Source organism: Heptranchias perlo, chromosome 9 (genome assembly GCF_035084215.1).
Source record: "Heptranchias perlo isolate sHepPer1 chromosome 9, sHepPer1.hap1, whole genome shotgun sequence".
Taxonomy (NCBI): Eukaryota; Metazoa; Chordata; class Chondrichthyes; order Hexanchiformes; family Hexanchidae; genus Heptranchias; species Heptranchias perlo.
The window spans coordinates 69,107,169-69,117,545 of record NC_090333.1 but is presented as its reverse complement, the minus strand read 5'-3'; the positions used below and the strand labels follow the sequence as shown (position 1 = coordinate 69,117,545).

At 42.1% G+C, this 10,377-nt stretch overlaps 1 protein-coding gene and 1 long non-coding RNA gene across 3 annotated transcripts in view; one reads left to right on the top strand and one right to left on the bottom strand.

Annotated features, from left to right (window-relative positions):
• The first annotated feature begins 4,369 nt into the window (after positions 1–4,369).
• LOC137325062 (tumor necrosis factor ligand superfamily member 6-like) lies at positions 4,370–8,578 on the top strand. 2 transcript variants are annotated; one of them, XR_010963797.1, is made up of 3 exons: positions 4,370–4,569; positions 4,976–5,036; positions 7,916–8,577. XR_010963797.1 is itself a non-coding variant. In XM_067989758.1 (3 exons), the coding sequence occupies exons 1-3, from the start codon at positions 4,724–4,726 to the stop codon at positions 8,290–8,292; spliced, it is 606 nt and encodes a 201-aa protein (XP_067845859.1). In that variant the 5' UTR covers positions 4,590–4,723; the 3' UTR covers positions 8,293–8,578. The 2 variants fall into 2 exon arrangements, 1 of the variants encoding a protein (XP_067845859.1); XM_067989758.1 differs by lacking the exon at positions 4,370–4,569 and adding an exon at positions 4,590–4,891 and having other exon boundaries at positions 7,916–8,578.
• Positions 5,558–10,377, bottom strand: part of LOC137325063 (uncharacterized) — a 204,218-nt gene continuing 199,398 nt past the window's right edge. The window contains exons 4-5 of the long non-coding RNA XR_010963799.1: positions 6,954–7,074; positions 5,558–6,153 (exon numbers count right to left, since the gene is read on the bottom strand). This is a non-coding gene — a long non-coding RNA (uncharacterized lncRNA). The remainder of the gene's footprint in view (positions 6,154–6,953; positions 7,075–10,377) is intronic.

The following is a 10,377-nucleotide window of genomic DNA, read 5'->3' as shown; positions in this document are numbered from 1 at the left end:
TTATCACATCCTTTATAATAGACTCTAGCATTTTCCCTGCTGATGTTAGGCTAACCGGTCTGTAGTTCCCTGTTTTCTCTCTCCCTCCTTTTTTAAATAGTGGGGTTACATTTGCTACCCTCCAATCTGCAGGAACTGTTCCATAATCTATAGAATTTTGGAAGATGACAACCAATGCATCCACTATTTCCATGGCTACCCCTTTTTGTACTCTGGGATGCAGATTATCAGGCCCTGGGGATTTATCGGCTTTCAGTCCCATTAATTTCTCCAGCACTATTTTTTTTACTAATACTAATTTCCTTTAATTCCTCCTTCTCATTAGTCGCTTGGTTCCCTAGCCTTTCTGGGAAGTTATTTGTGTCCTCTTCCATGAAGACAGAACCAAAGTATTTGTTTAATTGCTCTGCCATTTCTTTGTTCCCCATTATAAATTCTCCCCTTTCTGACTGTAAGGGACCTATATTTGTCTTCACTAATCTTTTTCTTTTTACATACTTGTAGAAGCTTTTACAGTCCACTTTTATGTTCCTTGCAAGTTTACTCTCATACTCTATTTTTCCCCTCTTAATCAATCTCTTGGCCCTTTTTTGCTGAATTCTAAACTGCTCCCAATCCTCAGGCTTGCTACTTTTTCTGGCAACTTTACATGACTCCTCTTTGGATCTAATGCTATCCTTAATTTATTTTGTTAGCCATGGTTGGGCCACATTTCCTTTTGTGTTTTTGCGCCAGAAAGGAATGTATAATTGTTGCAATTCATGCATTCGTTCCTTAAATGCCTATCCACCGTCATGCCTTTTAATGAAGCTTCCCAATCTATCATAGCCAACTCACTCCTCATACCTTCGTAGTTTCCTTTGTTTAGATTTAGGACCCTAGTTTCGGATTGGACTACTTCACTTTCCATCTTAATGAAGAAATCTATCATGTTATGGTCACTCTTCCCTAAAGGACCCCCGCACAACAAGATTATTAATTAACCCCTTCTCATTGCACAATACCCCATCTAGGATAGCCTGTTCCCTGGTCGGCTCCTCAATGTACTGGTCTAAAAAAACATCTTGTACACACTCCAGTAATTCATCCTCCACATTATTATTGCTAATTTGGTTTGGCCAGTCTATATGTAGATTAAAGTCACCCATGATTACTGTAGTACCCTTGTTACATGCATCTCTAATTTCCTGTTTGATGCCATCCCCTACATTACCACTACTGTTTGGAGGCCTATAGACAACTCCCACCAGTGTTTTCTGCCCCTTGGTGCTTCTTAACTCCACCCAGACTGATTCTACATCTTGATTTTCTGAGCCAATATCCTTTCTCACTATTGCTCTGATTTCATCCTTTACTAACAATGCCACCCCACCCCACGCCCATCAATATTTATCTTATGATTTTGTGTGAACTGTTTTAGATAAGAACGTGTAATTCACCTTTCCAAAGTTAGAGTGAGCCAGAGGCAGATTTGCTCTGAGCTCGCTGCATGCATTTTAAATGCACCTTTAATTGTAGGGATAGGCTGGGAGAGCCAGGATTTTTCATTTTGAGGAAACGTAGCTGTAGGCGGGTATGAATTAAGTTTAGATAAGGTAATCAAAATAGGAAGTGATAGTGGGATTAGAGGATATACCTATAAAACATGTAGGCAAAGGTTTGGATTAGATTTCGGGAAGTATTAGTTCAGAGAGGTGTCTCTGTTTCTGGAACATGTTACTTGTGGGTGCATGTTCAGGTTTGTATGAGTTAGCTAATTTTGCCAAGTCATGTATATGATTTCCTGGAGTTTCTTTGATTGTTTCAAGGGGCTTCGAAGACATTTTGCAGAGTTTATCTCCTAGGAAGTTTGCATTACTGGCAATTGGAAAGGGTGATACATGAGGTTGCACTGTTTAGTGCATACCAAGAGTATTAATGGGGCACACAACATCAACTTGCATTTATATATCGCCTTTAAAGTAGTATAACATCCCAAGGCACTTCACAGGGACGATTATCAGATAACATTTGACACCGAGCCACATAAGGAGATATTAGGACAGGTGACTAAAAGCTTGGTCAAAGAGGTAGGTTTAAGGAGTGTCTTAAAGGAGGAGAGAGAAGTAGAGAGGCGGAGAGGTTTAGGGAGGGAATACCAGAGCTTAGGGCCTAGGCAGCTGAAGGCACAGCCACCAATGGTGTGGCGAAGGAAATTGGGCAATGTACAAGAGGGCAGAATTGGAGGAACACAGAGTTCTCATAGGGCTGTAGGAGGTTACAGGAGGTTCCCAGGCCCTTTTCTCCTACCTTTTTAATTATTTCTTTTTCAAATATTTATCAACTTATCTTTTTAAAGCTATTGTGGGTACTGTTTCCATCACTGTTTCTGGTAGGGCATTCAGTGTCCAAACAATCCTCTGTGTAAATAAATAAATCTTCTAATCTCTCCCCTCATTCATTTAGTAATGAACTTAAAACCAAAGCAAATGGAATATTAGGTTACATTGCCAGAATGATTCAGTATAAAACAAAACACACCATTGTGTCCTTGTAAAAGGCCTTGGTTAGACCTCACTTAGAATACTGTGTTCAGATTTGGTTCCCTCTCTTGGTGGGTGATGCAGAAGCATTGGAAAAGGTTCAGAGGAGGGCTACTAGATTTGTACCCAGCTTGAAGCACCTTAATTAATAGGCTTAACAATTTGTGTCTACTTACTTTAGAGAAAGGTAGACTCTGGGGGATCTGATAGAAGTGATTAAAATAATGAAGGGACAAGACTATGTTCATATAGATAAACTACTTCAATTAGATAGGTCAGGAAGTCCCAGAGTCATGCTTTTGAACTGCCTAAGGGTAGAACTAGGTTAGATGGCAGAAGGTTCTTCTTTTCCCAGAGGATAGTCGGCCTATGGAACCAGCTGCTGGCTTGAGCAGTGAGTGTGGGTTTGCTGCATACCTTCAAAATAGAGCTGGAGCAGTTCCTGGCTGGGATGGAGATCATGGCATAAAAAAGGTATGTGGAATAATAAGTAATATTGGGCAATAGTCAGTGTGATCTTCTGGACTGGTTTTGATTGCTTAAGGGGGGTTGGAGGGGATTTATCAGATTTTTTCTCCCCTAAATTGATTTTGGATTTTTTTGAATCAATTTTTGCTATTACCAGAAGATCACAAGGCTGCTGCTGTGTGGTGGGTGTTAGAACTCATGATTCTTAGGGCATCGTGGCTGCATTATCGATGAACCAACTGGTCTTTTCCTGTCCTTCATCTTTCGTATGTTATGCTCTCTAGTTACTGATGTACCAACTAGTGGATATAGATTTTTCTCCCCCTGTTTATTTGATTAAATCCCTTTCAAATTTTGAACACCCCTATATTCTCCCTTTAACCCTTTCTGTTTAATGGAAGAAGCCCAGTTTCTCTAGTTTCTCTTGTAATTGAATCCTTTCATACTTGGTATGATCTTAGTGATTCTCTTCTGCAGCCTCTCCAAATGCCTTGACATTCATGCTAAAGTACGCCATCCAAAACTGGATGAAATATCCTAACTGCAGCCAAACCAATTACATGTATAGGTTTACCTTTACTTTTGCACTCTATGCCCTTATTTATAAAACCTAGCATCCCAGATGTTTTTTAAAACAGCTTTATTAACTTCTCATTTTGAAAGATTTGTCTACAGTATATTAATGCCTAAATATCCCAACTCCTCTATCAGTTTTAAGGTTTTACTTCCCAAAATGTGTCACCTCACATTTCTCCACATTAAATTTCATCCGGCATCTATCTGCCTAATCTACTAATGTCCTCCTGAAGCCACTTACAATCCACTTCACAATTAATCATCTTCCCCATCTGTCTGTTGTCTGCAAATGTTTTCAGTGTACTTCTCAGCCCAAGTCTAGATCATATATGTATATGTATGTATATATGTGTGTGTGTGTATTTATATATAAATATATATGTATTAAAATATGTCTATATATATGCAAACCGATGACGGTGACTATCCCGTTAAGTGATATATATATCTATATATAATTATGTATACATATAGTAATGGTCCCAACACCCATTCCCGGGGGACATCGCTGTTCACACCACTGCAGTCCATTATCCACTACTCAATGTTTTGTTCTCTACCCAATGCTACCACATTCTCTTTAATACTGCACGCTGCATTCGTGGTAGGGCGCGAACACCGCAGGCTCGGGTATTTAGGTTGAACCAAGTCACCCTTAAAAAGCAATGGTCCGGGCCGATGGGAAAACATAAGAATGCTTTGTGTGAACACTGGCAGCGGTTCTCCCCCTCCCTCAGTTCGCCAGACTGTTTATTTGTTTTGGTCTTCCGCCTGAAGTACGGGAATTGTATCTGGTTAAGTTTCAGTGCTACTTCTGTAAATTGCCCTTTGTACTGTTTGGTGATTTTTTTTTTCATTCGTTCGGAGCTCCCTTTGGAAGATTCCTCCTATTGGCCGATAGCTGCGGCTTACGCCTTCACAGCGGAAGGCTGCCAAGTGAGACTCACTTTGGGGTTTTCTCAGTTTCACTGACACAGGTTAAAAGGCGGTAGACGGCTTGCAGGTGTGTGGGCAGTGTGATAAATCGGACTATATCGAGACAATTTGCATGATGTCAAGGGATATAAAAGGACCGGGGTGCTCTTCACCCACCAGTCTTTTTACAGCCCAGCGTCCATGAGGATCCCACTCTGCTGCTAATACAAAGCGAAGTGACTATGGAGGTGACTGGCCCGCTGAATGAGGAAGAGGTTCCGCTAAGGGCCCGTGGGAAGTGCCCCAGAGTGCTGTTTTATTGGTCTCTGGTTATAATGTTAACTTCGGGCCAAGTTCTAGCAGCAAGTTGTCTCACGTTTTATTTCCTCAATAAACAACTGCAGAATGTGGTACGATTTAACACTTCCTGCTCCCATTCCGTATAATAATAACAATCATTCAATAGGTTCTAATGTCTCTATTTCTTTAAACAGACTGAACGGCTAGTAATAGTCCAACCCAGCGTGGAGAAATGTATAACGCACTGGACTGGTTGTAAGTATATATATATATATATATAAAATCATTATTTTTGCCCAAGTCTGGCGCTGTTTCTGCCACCTTACTACTGCCCTTTCATTCTGGTGCCAACAGTACAGTAAAACGCTGTAGGTTCAGGGCAAGCTTGGCTATTTGCAAGGGCTGGTGTTGCATTGTTTCAGCTTTGTAAAGCGTTACTTCATGACCTCTTAAAAAACGTTAAAGACAACTTCTTCAAATGGGGAATTGGATATATACTTATAAAGGAAGAAATTGCAGGGCTATAGGGAAAGAGCAAGGGAGTGGGACTAATTGGATAACTGCGAATTGCCTCCTCCTGTGCTGTAAGATTCTATGATATTGCCATTGCACTTTCTAAGTGATTATTAGCCTTGAAATTACTGTCGGCGATATTAGTGGATCAACACTTTAAAGCATTGACGTGACTTTCCTTGGCTGCTATTTTAGCAGAAGTGTTAAACTCATTTAAAATACATGAGTTGAAATAACAGACAGAGGACAGTCATACCAAACATGTTAACATTTATTTGTCTGTTAAAATCTGCAATTGCAACAATCCAAGGAGCTGACAGCTGTTTCAGTTTAACAGTGGGGAGCTGTTAGGCTGCACTCCATCTATGAAGAGTTCTGCCAATCCACAGTGATGTGAGTGGACCGTCTGTAACTGCAGGTTCTTGGTTATGTTGCCTCACTGGTACTGTTGGTACCGGGCCACCTGGCTGCAGGCGTTAGCATCATCACATTTAAGCTTCGTGCACCGTCTTTGAATTTAAAAGCAGATTTCACTCCCCGTTCTGCATTGCGGAAGGGGATGTGTCGGGGGAATGCAGATGGCTCACCTTCTGTAATAATGCTTTGACAACTTTGCTGTAAGCTTGACGTACTGGCTGTTGGAATAAGTTAATGCTGCGGCTGTAATACACGGTTTATTATGCATGTTTTTTTTTTTGGGGGGGAGGGCGGGGTGAGGGAGTCGTATAAGTTTTGAATTATACTAGTGTGATCAGTCATACCAGTGTGCACATTTTTCTGTTTACAAGCACGGTAAAGTATCTTGCAATAATAAATAAAAACAGAAAATGCGGGAAGCACTCAGCAGGTCAGGCAGCATCTGTGGAGAGAGAAACAGAGTTAATGTTTCAGGTGGATGAACTTTCATCAGAACAGTTTCTCCACATATGCAGTCTGACTTGTTTTCTGTTTTTATTTCACAATTCTGCAGTATTTTTGCTTTTGTTAAAGTACCTTCCTGAATCATTTCCCAAGTGCAGTACTTTCAATGAGCGTTGTTACTGTTAACACTTTAAATAATGTCTGATCTAGAATGGCAAACACATGTCAGGGCTTCTTGTTATTACAAACAATCCGCGTTATGGAAATATAGGCTCGATCTCTCCGCAGTACAATTGTTTTTGTAGACAGCATACGAGTGGGCTATCCAATGAGCAACACTGCTTGGAGTACAACCCAATACCAAGCTAATCAGCAACAAACAAATCAAACAGCAAATGCTGTGATTTATGCTGGGTGTAATAAGCAGAAAAAATGTACCGCCAAGGCAAAGTTAGTCGCATTTCAATTTTGTTCACCGTCCCCCCTCCCCGTGCCATGGACTTTCCTAACAGGATGATGGGACATGTGCGGAAGAAGATCAGGTTCACCCTTTGTCAATTTCCCTGTCTTTTGGGATTCGCTATGTCCCTGCTGGGAATCTCCTCCTGATTGAGTCCATTGAGATCAGGAACATATCCTAGGGGTGAATTGCAGGTGTGAGATCCACAGTGCTTCTGTGCATCAACCCAGGCAATGATTTAATAGGAATATTTCCAGGCTAGCCCCATTTAATGGGTGAAATGGAGAGTGGCCGTTTAAAAGGGAAACTGGTGTAAGCGCCTTTGACATTACTTGTACCTTTTTGAACCCCAAGTTCCTCTGTAGGGGACTGCTTAAGTCTGCTGTACTGGTTTGCTTCACCGCTGTACATGGAAAAGACGGGCATTATTGTGAACCGTTCCACAGTGTCCGGAATTTTCTGAAATTATTAAATGAATTAATTAGAGGCATGATTTAAAAAAAGCAATAGCTGGCACAGTTCCTGGAGTGTGTTTTAATACAATCACATCGTCCATTTTTAGTGCCTGCCTAAACCCGAGGGATAGATAGGCTGAAAATCATTAAACTTGAACAGTTTACATGTTATATCCGAGTGCTAAACCTGCAAGCTGTTTCTGGAGGTGTGACATGACGCTTGCCAGCAGAAGGTAAATGACGAGTTTACAGGGGAAGTACTGGGAAAGGACAGTGCCGGCCCTGGACTCGTTTATATTGTAAAATAAAATGCTCATTGAACATCAACAAACAGCTCCAAATGATAAGTGTTAATCGTCTTTCTATTTGTCTTCATAGACGATGAACAGAGAAACTATTTCCTCTGGTGAGGGGATTCCAGAACAAAGGAATGGCCTAGCTCTAATCTCAAAATTAGAGCTAGGCCATTCAGGAGTGAAATAAGAAAGCACTTTTTCACAAAAGAGCAGTGGAAATCTGGAACTCTCTTCCCCCAAAAGGCTGTGACTGTTGGGACAATTGAAAGTTTCAAGACTGAGATTGATAGATTTTGGATAGGTACGGGTATTAAGGGATACAGAACAAAGGGGGGAAATACAGTTGAGGTACAGATCAACCATGATCTAATTGAATGATGGAACAAGTTTGAGGGGCTGGCTGGCTGGCCTACTGATAATGATAAAAAGTACAGTTCATGTGCAGCAAAGTGCTCTATAACAACTTAAGCATCACAAAAAAAAACATTTTTGAAGATTATTAATGGGTGAGGTTTAACGACCTATATAATTTTTTTTGTGTTGAAACAGCAACCAAATCACATCAAGGGCCAGGTGAGGAAGAAAAGACACTTGCTTGGGAGACCGTGAGTGGCCAGGTATTCACAGGAGACTGCACAGAGTACAAAGAGAATGCAACTTCACTGGAAATAAAAAGAGCCGGCAACTACTTTGTCTATGTTCAGGTGATGTTCAAGGGTCATTCGAATAATGTGAAATTCATCATGGACTTTGATGGTATACCAAAGATACAAAATTCGCGAAACTCAACGGGGCAGGATTCGAAGACTGTGTACTTTGGGAGCACGTACAAACTGCGACCAGGAACAAAGATTTTTGTCAGATCGAATCCTAAATATGTTCAATTTGGCGAATCAAAAACATTCTTTGGCCTTTTTGAGCTATAGAAAGCCCTTGCCTTTTTCAGACTACCATTTATTGCTGGACAGATCAATAAGCACAAGAGGAATACGAGCCTCTGAAGCATTCTCCAGTTATATGGTGATGGTGTAATATTGTTAATATTGTACATTGTTCAATGTCATGTCAGCAATGTTTATTTTCCCGCATTGTAATATATTGCCAGTAACACTGAAAATTGGGTTTAATCAATAACAACTGGTGTTCTGAAAATCAATGTAAAAAGTTACAAATCATTCCTTTTTCTAACAACAATTGTAAATATTTTTGTAAATAAAGGTCTAGATGTAAATTTTTTAAAGAAAATACTGTTGTTAAGCATTTGCGTTTTTGAGAATTATGTAACTGAATTGAGATCATCAAAACACTATACCTATCAATTAATTATAGTTTATTAAAAAAGGTCAGTTGCTGTTGGTGTCATGGAGAAGGCACATCTACACGGTGTTATTGAAAGGATGTGTGTTAGTAAGTGTATTCTGGAGATGTGTTATGGGGTGTTATAGAAAATGTGTTAGCATGAATGTTATAGAGGCTATGTGTGGTATGGGGTTTTTGAGCACTTTTAAAATGATGGTGCATGTTGTAGGGACTATACAGAGAGGGGTGGAGTGTGAGAGAAACACCTAACAGGGAGTTACGTACTTGTGTGCCCCTTTTGTTTAAAAATCTTAGAATCAGAACAGGAGGCGGCCATTCATCCCATTGTGCCTGTGCTGGCTCTTTGAAAGAGCTATCCATTTAGTCCCACTCCCTTGCTCTTTCTCCATAGCCCTGCAAATTTTTCCTTTTCCAGTATATGCCTAATTTGCTTTTGAAAGTTCCTATCATCCTTGGAAAAAAAATGAGAAGAGAAAGTTAAAGCATCATATACCGTACTCATTTCCTAAGTATCGTGCCCAGGAGAGTTGCAGTGGAAATGGAATGACCTGTAATAATTTCTAATAGATTGTGTATACAAATCAGATAGTATCCAGTACAAGTATAGAGGATACATCATGGAGTCTGGTGAGTGAGATTTATAATTCTACAAGTGAATTGACTCAGTAACACAGGTGAATTCTAGTAAGCCCCATGATTGAAATGACTTTGGCCAGTCTCAACCCAGCTACAGCTGAGTGTGGGCCACAGCCCAAAACTCCTCTTAGTTCAGCAGTCTGACTCAGAGAGGCCGTAGGATGGCTGGTGTGGGAAATGGGTAAAATATCACACTGGTGTGGGTGGGCCTGAGGTACACTGTTGGGTAGAGTAGATGGAGCATTACTCTGGAGCTAACCATTCTTTAAGTGATGTGGGGATATTTTAAGTTGGCACTTTGTGGGGTCGATAATGCTCCCCGTATGGCTGGGCAGGAAAGTCTGAGAGACACAATGCACCAGTGGTGTCCAGTGCATCCCAGTGCATACGACAAGTGCAAAAGCATTGGGAGCCTGTGCGCAATTTGTGCACAAGATTCATTAGGCTGCTGACTTTCATTTCAAATCAAGCAGCTGCCCCAAAATGTGACTTGCTTGTTCTGTGCCTGGTGCTCGCCTGCCCTGTGCATCTCCTGCCTGTGCCCGCTGGCCTTCTCCCCTTGTCTCCCTGCCCTGGGCACCTCCTGCCTGTGCCCGCTGGCCTTCTCCCCTTGTCTCCCTGCCCCATGCACCTCCTGCTTGTGCCCGCTGGCCCTCTCCTCTTGCCTCCCTGCCCCGTGCACATCCTGCCTGTGCCCGCTGGCCCTCTCCTCTTGCCTCCCTGCCCCGTGCACATCCTGCTTGTGCCCGCTGGCCCTCTCCTCTTGCCTCCCTGCCCCGTGCACATCCTGCCTGTGCCCGCTGGCCCTCTCCTCTTGCCTCCCTGCCCCGGGCACCTCCTGCCTGTGCCCGCTGGCCCTCTCCTCTTGTCTCCCTGTCCCGAGCGCCCCATTCCTGTGCCCACTGGTCCTCTCCTCTTGCCTCCATGTCCTGAGTGCTCCTTTCCTGTGCCCACTGGCCCTCTCCTCTTGCCTCCATGCCCTGAGTGCTCCTTTCCTGTGCCCACTGGCCCTCTCCTCTTGCCTCCCTGCCCTGAACATCCCTTTCCTGTGCCCA